Consider the following 19,023-nt stretch of genomic DNA (forward strand, 5'->3'; position numbering starts at 1 on the left):
TCATTCACAATGCTGAGGATAAGTATTATGCCCATAATAACAAAAAGAGGAGACTTTCTGAAGTTTTGGAATGTCTTGGAGGATGTGTATTTATCCATGTCATGGGTGGGTGTTGTATTAGATCTGCGGACACTCAGTGCCAGGTTATGGTGTGCTGTAACACAGCTGTGATTGTCTCATATTACTAACTATGGGATTCAGTATTGGAGTGTAGAGAATACTTTGTCTTTTCTCAGCCACCCACTGAATCAGATGCTAGCCCCATGTTTTTGGCACTGAGTCATTCTGTAGCTTTGAAAAACTAGTCAGTGATTCAGAGTAGAAGCAACAGAACTTTTCTGTTCCAGTTCACATTGTATAACCTCATCTCTGACCAAGAATATCATAATGAAGTAGACTACCTTTTCTTCATTGAGAATTAGTCATATGGAGATCTGCTTTGTGCTGGTTTGTCATAGGTTTATATTCCTATCTCCTCTTTCCACCATTCTCAGGGTCAATGAACTGAACCACGGCTGGAAAAACAACTTAGGCTATGTGCACACGGTGCGTTTTTCGCGGCGTTTTTGCGCGTTTTTCGGGTGCGTTTTTGGCCTCAAAACTGCATGACTTTGCTTCCCCAGCAAAGTCTATGAGTTTTCATTTTTGCTGTCCCCACACAGCGTTTTTTTTCAGCTGCGTTTTTGTGGTGACCACAAAAACGCAGCATGTCAATTATTCCCGCGTTTTTCACTGCGCTTTTCATCCATTGAGTTCAATGGGATGTTGAAAGACGCAATGAGAAACGCAAATAGCTGCGTTTTGGTGCGTTTCTAAGACCAAAAACGCAGCTATAAGCGCAGGAGGTGGGTAGTAAAGTGACGTGTACAGGAAGAGGATTCCTTCTGTCAGTATAGACAGAAGCATGAATCCTCCCGGTACCGTCACCGCTGCGTCCACCTCCCGTCCTGTGCATGTATGCTGCCGTGCGGCGCCATGTCTGTGCGGGAGGTGGAAGCGGCTGCGAAAACAAAAGTTAACAGTAGAATAAAAAAAAAAAAAAGTTATACTCACCTGTCTGCAGCCTCGCGGTGCCATGCCCGCTCCCAGCTCCTGTCACGGTATCGCCGCTCCCGCTCCGGCTGTGTGCAGTCTCCCCGGGGCAGGACCTTGCTTGCAGGACCTGGCGATGGATCACCTGATGCAGTCACCTGACGCATCAGCTGATCGAGTCTCGGGCTGACGCGGGCGCCCGGCCGGTATCAGCGGATGCGTCAGGAGACTTCATCCCTGATTACCGGCAGCTGCTGCAGCGATCGGACGGGATCAGACTCCCGCCCCATCGCTCCGGGAGCTGCCGGTAATTCAGCACATAAGTGAGTATTATTTTTTATTTTTTTTTTCTACTGATGCATCAGCTGATTGTATAATCGGCTTTTATACAATCAGCTGATGTGTCATGTGATTCACATCCTTTAACCTGACACATCATCTGATCGGTATGCCTTCCAGCAAACCGATCAGATGATATTGGATCCTGATTGGACGGCGCGGGACCCTGACCCAGGATTACTGCGGAGGGGGGTTTATTTCAATAAAGATGGAGTCACTAATTGTGTTGTGTTTTCTTTCTAATAAAAATATTTTTCTGTGTTGTGTTTTTTTTTTATCTTTACTAGAAATTCATGGTGGCCATGTCTAATATTGGCGTGACACCATGAATTTCGGGCTTAGGGCTAGCTGATAATATACAGCTAGCCCTAACTCCATTATTACCTGGCTAGCCACCCGGCATCAGGGCAGCCGGAAGAGTTGGATACAGCGCCAGAAGATGGCGCTTCTATGAAAGCGCCATTTTCTGGGGTGGCTGCGGGACTGCAATTCACAGCGGGGGTGCCCAGAAAGCATGGGCACCCTGCACTGTGGATTCCAATCCCCAGCTGCCTAGTTGTACCCGGCTGGACTCAAAAATGGGGCGAAGCCCACGTCATTTTTTTTTTTAAATTATTTCATGAAATTCATGAAATAATTTAAAAAAAAAGGGCTTCCCTATATTTTTGGTTCCCAGCCGGGTACAAATAGGCAGCTGGGGGTTGGGGGCAGCCCGTACCTGCCTGCTGTACCCGGCTAGCATACAAAAATATGGCGAAGCCCACGTCATTTTTTTTTTTGGGGGGGCAAAGAAATCCTGCATACAGTCCTGGAAGGAGGATGCTGAGCCTTGTAGTTCGACAGCTGCTGTCTGCTCTCCTGCATACACTATTGGATGGAGGATGCTGAGCCTTGTAGTTCGACAGCTGCTGTCTGCTCTCCTGCATACACTATTGGATGGAGGATGCTGAGCCTTGTAGTTCGACAGCTGCTGTCTGCTGTCCTGCATACACTATTGGATCGAGGATGCTGAGCCTTGTAGTTCTGCAGCTGTCTGCTCTTCTGCATACACTAGTGGAGAATGAAGAACACATTGAAGAAGGAAATGACATCAGACCTTTTTTTTTTTTGTTCACTGATAAAAAACGCATAAGGACGCAGTGAGCAAAAACGCAGCAAAACGCAGCAAAAAAACGCACCAAATCGCGGCAAAACGCGTGCGTTTTTTGCCGCGTTTTTTCGACGCAGGTGCGTTTTTGTGCGTTTTTAGCGGCCAAAAACGCACAAAAACGCAGCGTCAAAAAAACGCAGCGTGTGCACATAGCCTTAAGCTGCTTTTAGGCAAGAATTTGTAAGAAGACCATTGTCTGGAGTGACTTATGAGCCTCCAGACATCTTTGCTATTGTTTAGTTTCCTGAGCATTATACAGTTTAATCAGATTTCTAGACAAGATAGATTGCAGATAGAACCAGACATATCTATATTTCTAACATATTTCAGAATAGTAACGATATTGTGCAGAACTGTGGGCTGCTTTTTGTGATTGTAATAGATGTTTGCAGCTCCAGATGCACATTGCTGGAGGGTGTGCGGGCACGCAAACTCCTGATCATAAGTCATACTACCGTTGCCATCTTTTTTGGGGGGGTTACTTTAGAAAGAATTTCTACGGGAACAGCGATCCTCTCCTGGATCCCCACCATTGCATATGTAAAAGGGGGAGAGCAATGACTGTTACTTACCAATTTCATTATAGTGCATGCAATAGTTTTGCATGTAGTCGTTCAAGAAAGTGGCATATAGGAATGCTGCTGCTCCTATTATTAACTTTTATACCATGTATAATATTTATAATTCTCATCTATCCACAGGATAAGTGATAACTGTATGAATTCTGGTGGATCTGACCTCTGAGCCCTCAGCCCCCCAATTTATCCTGAGAAGGCTGGGCCCTTTGTAAATGAAGCTGTGGTTAGAATATTTGACCACCACTCCATTCACTTCTATAGGCATTATTCTTGGGTGTCCCAACAGTTGAGCACCAGTGATCCAGTGACTAGATGATAAATGTATTTAGTGTTTAAACTAAAAAAGTTTTTGTTTTGTTAAAGGAAAAAACTTGCTTTTGCTTGATAATGTTACCAAAACGTAGCTTTTCATGTCTTTTGTGATGATTAAGGAGTTAACGCCGAAAAAAAAGTGTCTTAAGGTGTTTTCCAAAGATATGTGCTCAGAACTCTGTGATGCGTTTGAACATAACCTGAAATTAAAAGAGCTTTTATCCCTGTTTCATTTATGGAGATGAAGGAAACCATGTGTGACTCATGAGAGTTGTGGTCACATTACTTGGACTGATGTATGAATGTGCAAGCAGTCTAAGTATAGTTCAGTTTACAGGGTGGTAATTTCACTAAATGAACTTTCGTAAGATGGAAAGTCCTCTTCTGACATATATTACACTAAAAAGGGTCGAATCTGTCTGAATATAAATATGCATTGACAATAGAGAATAATGTTTGAAATCTTGTTTTAGGAAGTGGAGCTGGAACGTCTCGAGAGAGAATTTGCTATTCAGTCCCAGATTACAGAGGCAGCTCGTCGGTTGGCCAGTGATCCTCACATAAGCAAAAAGTTAAAAAAGCAGAGAAAGACCTCATACCTCAATGCACTAAAGAAACTACAGGAGATTGAAAACTCCATTAATGACTATCGAATCAAGTCTGGAAAAAAGCCTACACAAAGAGCATCTTTAATCATAGATGGTGAGTGCAATACACAAAGTCATCTATAAGTCTATTAGTGTGTTAATTCATTATTCACTTAGAAATATATAGTTTGATATTTTAAAATAAGGAACAGAAATGTAAATGTGCACCAAAAATAGTCACATTAACTATATAAAACTATTGTATGTGTTAAGTCAGGGGTCCTCAACTTTTCTGACCTTAAGAGACACATGCAGCTCTTAGAGAAGGTCACCAGCCACAGCCAGCTCCCGCTCCTCCCTCCCCATAATGTCACTCAGAGCCCCCATTACCACTATAAAGGCAGGCAAAGCTTTTCCACAGAAATCACACTGAGGTTGTATACCAAGATCCAGGGGTTCCTAAAACCCTCCCATTCAGTATTTTTGCATCAAGTGCTCCCATTATTCTGTCACATCCAACGTCAAACACCTACTCTGACAGGTGGTACAGTGGAACCTTGGTTTACGAGAACAATCCATTCTGGGAGTGTGCTTGTAAACCAAGTTACTCGTCTAGCAAAGCAAAATTTCCCATAGGAAATAATGCAAGCTCAGACAATTCGTTCCACAACTTGTGCAATGTCCCATCTGTCTTGCTAAATTCTACTAAAAAGGGGGCTGAAAGCCCGTACTTACGAAGCGCTCACTGATATCCTAATCAGGCACGAATACTAATATTCTTTATAGCAAGATACTATTTATTTTAATAGCACATGAATATATATAGTCAATGGTACATAGGCATAAGAACTATAGTCATAGAAACTTATACAATAACAGAAATATGCATCAACATTACCGTTTGTTGTAGCAATCCTTTCACATCGGAGGGAACTCGAGTTAATGATAAAGGAATCAACATCATGGCATCTTGCATCACAGGAACAGTGCGTACACTTCAATGTCCTGGAAGGTTTTTCCCTAACATTAAGCGAGTTCGGTGTATTTTTATAGGAAAATTTGTTTGTGTTTAAATGGTCACCAGCATGTGACAGCTGAGTCATGTTCATGTAACTTGACCACAAACTGTTGTGGGCACCGGCAGCTTCCTGCACATTTACTTGTACATCCTGCCAGTTGACAACTGACCGACCACAGTTTGACCATAGTGTTAGGAAATATTGCAATGAGCCGTAAATTTCATATGCAAGCTTCCTTAAACCTGTCTTTAAGCTAACCACAAGTTTCCGGTAAGTGGAACTGTAAATGTTACTTCCTTATTATCTACAAACTGCTTCAAAACCTGGTTTACATGTATTTCTTGGTCATCATTAGTGAAATATTATCCAAAGGACATCTCTTTGATACTGAATTATTGATAGGTCAAATAATATCTGGGATCACTCCTATCTTTTGATTATGATCCCTATCTAATAGTCATTCAAACTTCAGTCATATCACATTGGTATCACAATCGGTCCTTGATCCCAGGGATTATTTTCCATCATCAGTATTCCACTAGAAGAAGATCACTCGGAATATACCATACCATGACCAAGAAATATTGTTTGCCACAAATTTTGTTTTCTTGGTTTGTTTAGATAAACGTTGAATCACAAATATAATCACTTTCACTACTTTTGTACAGTATATTAAAACTAAAAGCAATATTATCTGAAAAGCTCCCTTGAATATCATGTGTTTTGGCATTAGCTCGATATTCAAAGGAATCATTACACATTACATTTCCCGATATGTTACTACAAGTTTCACTAGTCCCATTTATGAACATATTGGCATAAGGCCATAACATATCATGAATTGTCCTTTCCACGAAGCTGGGTTTAAAAGCATCTACAGTATTTATAGCTGTCCCAAAACTTATTTTTATATTCTCCATAGGGATGAATCCGAGGTTAGTCAGTCCAGTCTTATATCTTAGTACCCAAATTCCTCCCTTAAAAGCCAGATATTGCAAATTGGTGACTGTTGCATTCAAATTGCCTTGCCACCATGGAAGATTGATCCATCCCACTATGGAAATGGGTACTGTAGTATTCTATAGACGAACAGTTCGAGTGTCTTTATCAGCAAGATGATCAGAACAACTTTTCTACTTTAAGATTTCCTCCATCGATACCGGGACATCCAGATAAGGGATACTGGTGGCTGTAACCGAAGAATGTGTACAGATCCAGCAATCTGTGTGTTGAAAATGTGATGGTGCATCAGAAATTCATTCGCCACAGGTTCCTCCTGATGTAGACTTGTCCATCCAACGACCAGAGAGGCAAACATCAAACACAGGAATTTCTCCATCTCATCACTATCGAACTCTTCCCAGAAACCGATACCATGGATTCCCCTTATTTACCACACCTTCTGCAAATAAAGATACACTATTATTCTCGTAAATAACATTTTTCTTGTGGGACATATTCCCACTTCCCCACTCCTGGTCTCATTATCAGGAGAGTACGATCTTTTCCGACCGCTATTACCTCTGTCTCTGAGGGCGGTCCTTGGAGGTTTTGAATCCATATTTTTGCTCCTACATTTGTAATATTAGAGGATCCAAAACCTTTAGTACCCCATATTGTTAATTCTGCCGGGGCAGTTCCTTCTCTTATTTCAGACAAGTTTATTAGAATTATCAACATCTGAGCCACCTTCTGGTGTTTCATCAATATCAAAGGTTCATTTCCCAAATTTAGCATCAGTACCTTGATTTCTCCCTGATAATCTGCCTCTATTACCCCTCCCACCACTATGGCTCCTTTTAACACTAAACTAGAACGAGTGGCTATTTGACCATAATGATCCTTTGGTATCCGGCAACCCAATCCTGTTGAAATTGGTTTTACCTTACCTGGGGGTACCACGACAGTTTCCAATGTACTGAGGTCTAAACCTGTGGAATAAGGTGTCGCTCTTTCTGGTGTGCCCAAACAGCTGTACCTTGCCTTGTCAACTGTTGGACTGACTTGTCTGATGGCTGCTGCTTTATCTGCTTCTGAATTAAACAAACGTTCAAGTGAGTTAGTAGGGACATGAGCATCAACATGAAATACAGTGGTCTTGGTAGATTGAATAATCCCTTCAATGTCTTGCCACACTTCCCTGACCATCTCAAACGCATTTTGCTGTTCCTCTCCCCATTGGAACTCATATTTTTTACTCGTTACTTTGTACAAATGAGCCAACATTTGTCCCAAATGAGGGATATGTTGTCTCCAAAAATCAAACAATCCAATATAAGACTGAGTCTCCTGTTTGGATTTAGGGACCGGAAAATTAATAATTTTCTGTCTGGCATTGGGCAAGATCTCTCTGTGCCCCTCGTTCCACTGAATCCCTAGAAATGTTACCACCTGAGACGGTCCTTGAACCTTGGCATCACTGATTTCCCATCCTTTACTCCACATATGAGCAACCAGTTTTGTCAATTGATCTTTCACACTTTGCTCATCTTGTCCTTGTATCATTATATCATTGATATAATGTGAAATCTGCATTTCCTTATGATAAGACATAACCCCAATGGAGAATTTTCCTTCGGTTCGATTAAGAGTCATCCATTTTAGGATATCAATTCCCAAAATATATTCTGGTATAGGTACTACCAGTACCGTATACTCCTTGATAGGTAAATTACCTATCTTCAAAGCTACCTGTGTCTGAACCCCGGTGATCACTTGACCACCTAGTCCAGCAATTTTTACTCTAGGTCCTTTTATTTTTTCTGGGTTTCCATGAATTAAAGTAGCCTCAGCCCCCGTGTCAATCAAAGCTGGGACTCTTTGAACATTTCCCCCTTTCCAATGTATGCTAAGATTGACGTAGGGACGTTCGTCCCTTTTTATCAATAGGGGGGCTTGGCTGGCTACCTATGGTAAATCACTTCCTTCTGAACTTTCATTTACACAGACTTCAGTCTGTGTATTAGCCCTTCCTTCCGTGACCTTTGTGGCCACGGCTGCAGCCAGTTCTTCCCATGGATAAACTGACTGGAAATCTTCCCAAGACACATTCTTTGGGGGTTTTTCCCCTTTTCCCTCTGATTTCTTTACCTTGGGGGTTTTTGAACCCCCTTCCACATTTGTAGTGGTCACTTTCTTTGTGGATAGAACTTTCTGTTTGTACAACTTCCATAATTCTCCTGTCTCCTTTCCATCAATCCTTTCCTTATTGATCCCGGCTTTAAGCAAAGCCTGGAACATGTCTTTGCGAGACACCCATGGGGCCTCCCCTACTGATTTCTCTTTACAATCAGGATTGTTTGGCTTACTGTTACCAACATGGCCTCCAGGGGATGGTTTATCCCACTGTCCCATATCCTGTAACTCCCTCATCCTCCCTAGAACTACACCGATTGATTCTCCAGTCAGCGCTACAGTTAAGGTTAAAATAACTGTTTTGTATGCTGGAGGAGCATGTTTAACCAGCCTATTACTTATGCTGGCTTTCAATGGGTACTGGAGATACTCATCATCCATTCCCAAAAGAGGAAGAGCATTCTTCATTGCTTCTTCCTTCAGCCTTTCCATACCATCTTTTAAGGTATACCAAGGTTTATCATTGATAGGAAAGTCTGCTTCTGATGGATATTTGTCCAGAAAAGCATGGGCTAAGATCATGATTAACTTTTGAGTACCATGCTCATTATGATCAACAAAATAATTTTTTATTGATCTCTGAATTTCTGGGTCACGAGACATGGTGACAAATTTTGCCACGTCTCCGGCGTCAAAGTGCACTCCAACTCCTCCGAGATCGTGCACCCTGACCAACCAGGGAATTTCTCCTTCTCCTGGTTTTTGTCTAAACTGTGTTAAAATGCTATCAACTTCTCCCTGAGAGTAATCTTCAATGGTTACTCGATTTTTTACATGAGGAATCGTTCTCTCATTTATGATGGCATTACCATCTTCGTCATATTGCAGATTCCCCTGACCATCCCGGACATGTTCCCGGATGATCTCATTTTCTGTCCTCTCTAGGCGCCTCCTTACTGGGTTAGCCTGAATCTTCCCTTTATGGTAATCCTCCTCATCAGATGATGAAGATGAATCCCACACATCCCCATCCCAAGTATCGGGATCCCAGTTTATAGAAGCTGAGACGATACTTTTATGTACTTTGGTTTTATTTACTTTTCCTCTTCTTTTCTTGTACTTATTTTGAGCAATTTTTATGGCAGCTTTTTGTGCCACATTCTGATAATGTTCCAATTTATCCTTCAACAGTCTGGTATTACATTCCAGAACTGTTTTCAGGCCACCTAATTCTATCATCTTTTGTTCCATCTGGGAACTTTTCTTCTGCATCTTTAGATTACGCTCATGCATTACACTATATGCACTTGCCAAAATCCAGATGCGCCGTCCTAAAGACACTACATCACCTGCTTTCACAGGGACACTACCGAATACATTCACAACATCAGTAGCTTCACTACCCTTAAGCTTATTCTGCCATTGTTTGCGCCGTGCTAAAGACACTACATCACCTGCTTTCACAGGGACACTACCGAATACATTCACAACATCAGTAGCTTCACTACCCTTAAGCTTATCCTGCCATTGTTTGTGCCGTGCTAAAGACACTACATCACCTGTTTTCACAGGGGCACTACTGAGTACATTCACAACATCAGTAGCTTCAATACCCTTAAGCTTGTCCTGCCATTGTTCTGCCAATCCACAAGACACTACATCACCTGCTTTCACAGGGGCACCACTGAGTACATTCACAACATCAGTAGCTTCACAACCCTTGAGTTTATTCTGCCATTGTTCTGCCAATCCACAATTGACCAATTCATGTGCTATAAGATTGTAGGGAGCCTCAGTCCAGGTGGGGATCTCCACAACAACCTCCTTAACATTATCCTTACGTTTTCTGAACATTTTGACACTATGCAAAAAGATTGAAAAAACATCTGGAAATTTGCCAAATATATGTTTTTAATTTCTAAATTACAAAAATTCGTTAATTACTTCTTATAGAAGTAATCCTGCCGACTACGCCAATTTATGTCTTGCTAAATTCTACTAAAAAGGGGGCTGAAAGCCCGTACTTACGAAGCGCTCACTGATATCCTAATCAGGCACGAATACTAATATTCTTTATAGCATGATACTATTTATTTTAATAGCACATGAATATATATAGTCAATGGTACATAGGCATAAGAACTATAGTCATAGAAACTTATACAATAACAGAAATATGCATCAACATTACCGTTTGTTGTAGCAATCCTTTCACATCGGAGGGAACTCGAGTTAATGATAAAGGAATCAACATCATGGCATCTTGCATCACAGGAACAGTGCGTACACTTCAATGTCCTGGAAGGTTTTTCCCTAACATTAAGCGAGTTCGGTGTATTTTTATAGGAAAATTTGTTTGTGTTTAAATGGTCACCAGCATGTGACAGCTGAGTCATGTTCATGTAACTTGACCACAAACTGTTGTGGGCACCGGCAGCTTCCTGCACATTTACTTGTACATCCTGCCAGTTGACAACTGACCGACCACAGTTTGACCATAGTGTTAGGAAATATTGCAATGAGCCGTAAATTTCATATGCAAGCTTCCTTAAACCTGTCTTTAAGCTAACCACAAGTTTCCGGTAAGTGGAACTGTAAATGTTACTTCCCTATTATCTACAAACTGCTTCAAAACCCTGTGACATGTATTTCTTGGTCATCATTAGTGAAATATTATCCAAAGGACATCTCTTTGATACTGAATTATTGATAGGTCAAATAATATCTGGGATCACTCCTATCTTTTGATTATGATCCCTATCTAATAGTCATTCAAACTTCAGTCATATCACATTGGTATCACACCATCCTGGTCCCCTATTGTGCCATTCCACACACGCACAAACACACACAAACATGCACGCACATGCACAAAAATGCACACACACATATTATGCTTACCTTACCTTCCGTTCCATCGCTGGCCTCATGGTTCTTGTAGTCTGCCAGTACAGGATGTGTATCGGGTAACCATCGCGACGATGGAGGAACTTCCGCTGCCAGAGTGCTGACATCAAAGGCAGGAGACGCTTGCCTCTGATTGGTCAGCGCGCTGCCTCTGAGTAGCAACTGACAGCAGAATTTCCTCCATCATCGCGATGGTTGCCCGATACACATCCTGTACCGGCGAACTACAAGAACGGAAGGTAAGGTGAGCATAATATGTGTGTCTGTGTGTGTGTGTGTGCATGTGTGTTAGTGCGTGTTTGTGTGTGTTTGTGCATGTTTGTGTGGGTTTTTGTATGTTTGTGCGGAGTGCAAGAGTAGGTCAGAGCGCGGTGAAAGTACGGAACCGGAAGTGTGTGCGGTGAGTATTTGCTCATATAGTGAAAGATTTGGACCTTCATCAGTAGCACATATGTAGTGAATAAGGTGCACATGGGCTGTCAGGCGCGGATTCCACCACTGCATGGGGGCAGCCCCCATGCAGCGGTGGAATCCGCGCCTGACAGCCCATGTGCACCTTATTCACTACATATGTGCTACTGATGAAGGTCCAAATAGGACCGAAAACGTTCTAAAGCACATAAATAAATTTTCATGCAAAGCATTTTGGGAGTGCCTTGTCTATCTTTCACTTTATGGCTTTGGAACCTAAAGTGCACCCCAATATCTTGTTGTCACACGGACAGGAGGTGCCATCCCCTTTTTTCGTCAGTATTTGCTCATATGGCAAAACTTGCTCATAAACTGAGTTACAAATTTGTATAGCGAAATGCTCGCAAACCAGGTTACTCGTAAACCAAGGTTCCACTGTATCATCCTGCCTCCAGCTTACCGTACTAAGATTATCTCCAAACCCCCAAGGCCAATATATGGGTACCCAGATCTGCTCTTCTGTGCAGGGCAACTCACAAACGTTATCATCTGGAGATCTGTTCTTCATAACTGTTTGCTAGACCTGGTGCTAATTCAGCAAGTTGGCAGACAGGTGTGAACCACACATCACAGGCCTGCAAGCCACATGTGGCTTCCTAGCCACAGGTTGGAAACCCCTGTTTTGGGTAAAGCGCATACTTATGTTGGGCTGGTCAATTAATATTTCCTTTCCTATTGTTTATTTTTCCTAACAGAAGCAAACCTCGGCAGTGAAGACAGCTCACTATCTGATGCCCTCGTACTTGAGGATGGTATGTGTTATACAATGGAGAGCAATTGGGTGTTGAAATTGTGGCTTATGTTGTAGCTCTATTTAGCTTTAATAGTCTGGTACTGTTTGTCAATTTAACATCTACTTTCCTCCATGCTAATATACTGTCTTGTATACTGTTCATATAAGAAACAATTTATCCTGTTTTCTGTGGCTGGAAATTAGGCATATGCAGCCAGATAAAGCAGACTTGTGGCACCCTCCAGCTACAACTTATGCTGTACCCAATAAACATTTTAATTTCTAAAGCAAAACACTGTATTGCTTGGGATGTTGCAGGCAATGATGTCACTTAAATCTCTTGGACCCAGTGCAAAGTTTCTAAAAGTATTGCTCTGGTAATATTGGCCCAAGGGAGCTTTTCATTCCCATAGGCTCCAGGCCGGAGTAACTCCTGCACCCATTATAGTTATGCCCTTGGCTGCAGCATGTGTATTTTTGAGAATGCGAAAAGTCTTCATTTAAAAGATTTGTTCAGTTATAAAAAGTATCACATATCTAAAAGGTAACCAGCAGATAGGTGTCTGACAGCATGGACCCGCACAGAATGGTAGATCAGGGAATATTTATCCCAGATGGGACACTTTTATCTCCTTTACAAAATGGAGCAGTTCCATTCATTCTCTATAGGGTTGCTGGAAAAAGTAGAGAACAGTACTCTGCAGCCCCATATGGAATGAATGGGGCAGCACTCGAGCATGCGTACTGCCACTCCATTTTAATATGGAAAAAGTTCCTCATTCTGCCAAACAGTGTGTGTCCCATTGGTTGGACCCCCACCGATCAAGAAGTTATCACATATCTCATGACTAATCATGGCTTCCATTATTATTGGAGCCTTGATAGATTGATGAATCTGTTTTTCAATATTTATGGCTTTCTTGAGGGTCTGTCAAGTTTGCAGTTTTACCTACTAAATAAAGTTGCACACTATGCTGCCATTTCTGAGCAAAGAAACTGAATGAAAAGAACAGACATGTGACTATAACCTCCTTGCGTTTAGACATGTAGCATTTTGGTGTTATCATACTCATACTATGCTCTTAACTATCTCTTGTTTTCCATACGCAGAAGATTCTCAGGCCCCCAGCATCATGTCTCCTATGCAGTCCCCTCATAAAGGCCTACCACCAAGACCTCCATCACATGGCAGACCGCACCCTCCACAGTCACTGGATGGACTAAGACAGTTGCACTACCAGAGAAATGACTATGACAAATCACCTATAAAACCCAAAATGTGGAGTGAATCTTCCTTAGATGAACCCTATGAAAAAGTGAAGAAAAAATCATCACATAGTCATTCCAGGTAACCACTACTCCACCTTGAGTTTCAGGCTCCTAAACTAGACACCCAACAAACTGATATTCATGTTGATCATCTGTGTTTCTCTGTACGTTATCAGAAATGGTAGATTTTTGTATGTAGTAATCTTGATGCCCATTTGCCCATTGTAGGTCATCCAGAATCTGTGTTCCTCCTAGTATTGTAGGCGATACAGATGTTACAGATGTCATTACAGTAATATTATATTTTCATTGCAGCAACCACAAGAGGTTTCCCAGCACAGGCAGCTGTTCGGAAGCAGGTGGGAGTAATTCTCTGCAGAATAGTCCCATCCGGGCCCTCCCTCACTGGAATTCTCAGTCCAGCATGCCATCCACCCCAGACTTACGAATACGAAGCCCTCATTATGTTCATTCAACTAGGTAATACATATTAATTCTCTGTGATAAGTACTGACACTAGTTACTTTCTGGCTATATATAAAAACACGGCAGTGCCTTCTGTCATATTCAGTGACTATGATATAGAAGCAGCACAATGTCCTGGTCAATTAAAATAGTATACATTTATATCTAGTGATTATGGGTTCATTACTTAATTATGTGGCATGACTATAAAGTGTTTACTGACTTCATTACATTCTTACTGTAAAGGCTCGTTCAACTGAGTGGATAAATCAGATAGCGCATGGTCAGCACAATTCTCCATGTTAGTCAATAGGGTTATTCGGATGATGATTTTTCTCACGGAACAAGTGTCCATTTGAAAAAAGATGCAGTATGCATTACTTTTGTCCAGTATACAGACTAGACTAGTGCATGTCAATAACGAGCAGCCCGTCCGATATATCGATGATCACACGGAGCCAGTATATAATTTGGATGCATGACTGTCCCGAGTTTTTGCGCAGTCATCTGAGCCTAGCCTTAATATTATTTTAAACATGGATCTAAACAGTGTTAAGAAATGACATTGACCATGTGGGAGGCTTTAATAATTACTTGCCCTTTTGTTATATTATTTTATTGTCATTTGGCATTTGCTAAAAGCATCTAGCATTAGAAGAAGCAATCAGCACATTATTCCTTCATTGCAGAGAGCACGTATTCGGAGACATCATAACATGCTATGTACCAGAACGTTTTTTGTTTTGTTTCTTAATCTTACAATCAATAGCTGTTTTCTTTCACTACCATCTTGTAAGGCAATATAATAGCTGGATTGTGGCTTGATTTAGAAGCGCTTGCCAAGAGAAGCCTATCCATTCATGTGAAATATGTAGTGGGGGGTAAAATGACCGAGTAATTACAGGCTGCACGTTTTTGAGAAAATATTGATCAAGTTTGTTGCTGTGATCTAAATAAGCATTGTTTCTACTTCACAGATCTGTGGACATCAGCCCGACCAGACTGCATAGCTTAGCACAGCACTTTAGGCACCGAAGTTCCAGCTTGGAGTCGCAAGGAAAGCTTTTGGGCTCTGAAAATGAAACTGGGAGTCCAGATTTCTACACCCCAAGAACTCGTAGCAGTAATGGTTCTGACCCTATGGATGATTGCTCCTCTTGTACTAGCCATTCCAGTTCTGAACACTATTATCCAGCCCAGATAAATCCTAACTACTCAACACTAGCTGAGGACTCTCCCTCCAAGGCCAGGGAGAGACAAAGACATAGACACAAGTCTAATGGTAACCTTGTGTCCTCCAATTCAGGGAGCATGCCCAATCTGGCTGCTAGAAATGGGACCGGACATCATGGAGTATACCTGCATAGCCAGAGCCAACCTTCATCACAGTATAGGATAAAAGAGTACCCTTTGTACATTGAAGGAAGCTCAACGCCTGTTGTTGTGCGGAGTCTAGAAAATGACCAAGAGGGACACTACAGTGTCAAAGCACAATTCAAGACGTCAAACTCTTATACTGCAGGAGGGATGTATAAGGAGAACTGGCATGGGGATGATACTGTAGACTCTGTGAGGCTCACCCCTTCTCGCTCTCAGATTGTAAGGACTCCATCACTTGGCAGAGACGGCCATGATAAGGGCTCAGGCAGGACTGGGGTGTCTGATGAGCTGCGGCAATGGTACCACAGGTCCGCCTCATCTCAAAAGGAGCACAACAGACTTTCACATACTAGTTCCAACTCATCTGATAGCGGCTCTCAATACAGCACATCTCAAAGCACCTTTGTGGCACACAGCAGGGTAACAAGAATGCCTCCAATGTGTAAAGCAACAACAGGTAAGACACGTTCTCCAACATAATTGTGTACGAATGCAGATTAATCACTTGTCATTTGTGAATAAAATAGAGGAGGGTTGAGTCCATGCGGAACCATCCAGAAGTGCAGCACAATGTTTAAAGTGGCTTCTGAATAAAATTATGTGCTGAAACTTCGTCATAATCATTAGAATCAGGCTTTTGTTTGTGTTTTTTTTTTCTTGTTCTTTTATTTCCATGACCTGAAAGTGGTTATCTGTGTCATCCAGCAGGTGGTATATTAACACGCAATTGTGAAGGCCTTTTATTTTACTGATGACTTATCTTGTATCTGTAGTGTAGTAGTGTGGGAAATTTGTAAGATCCACAGATCTGCCTTTTATTTGCACCAGCTTTCCCAAGTGGGTGGTCTGCAATTCTCAGAGTGGTTAACATGAGCACATTCCCATGCCAAATGTGAGTGTATCCTCTATACATTGTATTGCGAGCAGAGTAGACAGGATGTGCTCAGCTTGTTGGCTCGGGGTCCTACAGATGTTCTTCTGACACTAATCATGTTCTGTTATCAATTATTTCCATCATTGTTTCTATCCAAATATTTTAACTTTGATTTTACTTAGCTCTTACTTTTTGGAATTTTCCTTTGGGTATCATTTGTATTCTGTGCATGATCTATATTTTAAAGTTACACTAATTAAAGTCATAGATGGCACATGCACATGGGTAATGTCATAAAAATCCAAACAGATTTGCTATTTTTAACAATATTTTATTTGTATGGATTGTGCTATAAATATACAATACATGCCCTGAACACTAAATAAAGTTACTGCGTCAAGGATTAGGCTGCTTTCACACTACGTCTTTTTAAAATGCGTCCTGAACGTTTTTTTTTTACGCTAAAACGGATCCAGTACAAATGCGTTTTCATTTCAATGCATTTGCAATGGACTCGCGTAAACATGCGTTCACCTGCGTTTGCGTGCGTTATAGTGAGGATCCAGCGAGTTGCAGTTTTTTAACATTTTTCAAAAACGCTACTTGTAGCGTTTTTGAGCTGTGTCCAAATACTGCAAATTGCTGGATCCTGACTAAACAGCACGCAAACGCATGTGAATGCTGGCATGCTGATAGACAGGATCCTGCTTGCTCTACTGAGCATGCACAGAAACCAGCCTCAGGTGATCAGTCCCTCTCTCCCCCTCGCTCTCTATCTCTGTCCCTCCCCCTCCCTCTCTCCCCCTCCCTCTCTCTCCTCCTCCCTCTCTCCCCCTCCTTCTCCCCCCTCCCTCTCTCTCCTCCTCCCTCTCTTTCTCTCTCCCCCTCCCTCTCTCTCCCCCTCCCTCTCTGTTTCTCACCCCCTCCCTCTCTGCCTCTCTCTCTCCCTCTACTCTCTCTCCCTTCTGAGAGCTGTGGACACTCGTAACCAAGGTAAATATTGGGTAACCAAGCAAAGCGCTTCTCTTAGTTACCCGATGTTTACGTTGGTTACGTGTGCAGGGAGCAGGCAGCCCGGCTCCTAGCACCTGCGGATGCTCGTAACCAAGGTAAATATCGGGTATCCAAGCAAGTTACCCGATGTTTACCTTGGTTACGAGCCTCCGCAGCTGTCAGAAGCAGGCTCTCAGTCTATCACGTTCATTTCCACTGACTCCCGATCACATGACTCCAATACCCGCCTACAAAATAACACATGCGTTTGCATGCGTTTTTTTGCTGTAAAAGCCGGATCCGCTTTTACAGCAAAAAAACGTTCATGACACATGTTAAAAAAACGTAGTGTGAAAGCATCCTTACCTGCTATATTAGGTGCTTCAATAAATGCAATAATGAGGTATGGTATGCAATGGTTTTCTAATGTAAGATACTGTAAATACTATTTGCTTAGGCCAGCAGGCATAGTCCCAATTTGTCTGATTCTCACTTAATACTGCATTTTTATATCACGAAACAGCTAATATTCACCCATAGGATGAGTTATTGCATTTGTTTCTAAATAAAATAAGTTTTCTTTGTATATGCACCAACACGTCACCAAATTTCTAAGTAAATATACTGTATTTATAAAGGTGCTATTGACATGAATTTATTACCACATATCGATAACAACCCATCCAACCACACAGGCAAAGAAATCAAACCATAGATGTCCATAAATTAAGTTATGTGTAATAATGAGAAATGACAAAGGGAAAAAGTATTGAACACGTTTTCTGAAATGTAATTAATGCTTTGTACAAAAGCCTTCATTGGTGATGACAGCTTAAAGATTCCTCCTGTATGGAGAAACTAGTTGCATGCATTGCTCAGGTGTTATTTTGGTCCATTCTTCCACACAAACACTATAGGTTTAGTGGGCTCCTATGAACTCTGAGCTTTAGTTCTTTCTGTTCAGGTGATTGACTGAGCCATTCTAGCAGCCTTACTTTCTTTCTCTGAAATCAATTCAGTTTTTCTTGGCTGTGTGTTTGGGATCATTGTCTTGCTGAAATGTCCACCCTCATTTCATCTTCATCCTGGTAAATTGCAGCAGATTTTTATCAAGAATGACTTGTCTATATGTTGTTGAGCAAACTTTAAACGTGCTTTAACATGCTTTTTATTCAGCAATGGAGTCTTGCGTGGTGAGCGTGCTTACAGGCTATGGAGGTTGAGTGCATTATGTTTTATTTTCTTTGAAAGATTTGTACCTGCAGATCTTTCTGTAGCTCTGCACAGGTGTTCCTTGGCTCTTGGACTACTCTTTTAATGCTTCTGTCTGAAATCTTATGGGGAACATGTGGTTCCGGCCGATTTATGGTGAAATGATGTTCTTTCCACTTCCAAACAGTGCTCACTGTAACCAATGCCATCAATATGTTTTTTATCAATAAGGGTGTGAATGTCTTGAGAAAGTTCAATGGTTTTACCCATCATGAGATGTTTCTTGTATAGTACCTTGGTAATGAGATACCTTTTTATAGGTCATCAGTTCAACCAGGTGATATTATTTTTCACAATGACAGCATTGCTTTCTTATTACTGTTAAATTTCAGCTGGTGTCAAGGCTTTCCATGCCTTTTCAACTCTTTCTGCATGTGTTCAATACATTTCCTGAGTCATTTCTCATTACAGATAACTTATTTTATGGACATCTATGGTTTTGATTTCTTTGCCTGTGTGGACTAGATCAGTTGTTAACAACATGGGGTTAGAAATTCATGTCATTAGCACCTTCTAGTTACTTACAAAACGTGGTAACATGGTCAATACTTATTTCACCTGTTTGAG

The 19,023-nt window shown here is 41.6% G+C and overlaps 1 protein-coding gene across 8 annotated transcripts in view; it reads left to right on the forward strand.

Annotated features, from left to right (window-relative positions):
- Positions 1-19,023, forward strand: part of FRMD4A (FERM domain containing 4A) — a 720,232-nt gene that overhangs the window by 683,901 nt on the left and 17,308 nt on the right. For all 8 annotated transcript variants that reach the window (XM_075345253.1, XM_075345255.1, XM_075345254.1 and 5 more), the window contains 5 exons: positions 3,885-4,113; positions 12,166-12,222; positions 13,314-13,551; positions 13,788-13,952; positions 14,915-15,774. In XM_075345253.1, coding sequence (XP_075201368.1) covers positions 3,885-4,113; positions 12,166-12,222; positions 13,314-13,551; positions 13,788-13,952; positions 14,915-15,774 — 1,549 coding nt within the window. The remainder of the gene's footprint in view (positions 1-3,884; positions 4,114-12,165; positions 12,223-13,313; positions 13,552-13,787; positions 13,953-14,914; positions 15,775-19,023) is intronic.

Source organism: Anomaloglossus baeobatrachus, chromosome 4 (assembly GCF_048569485.1).
Source record: "Anomaloglossus baeobatrachus isolate aAnoBae1 chromosome 4, aAnoBae1.hap1, whole genome shotgun sequence".
NCBI lineage: Eukaryota > Metazoa > Chordata > Amphibia > Anura > Aromobatidae > Anomaloglossus > Anomaloglossus baeobatrachus.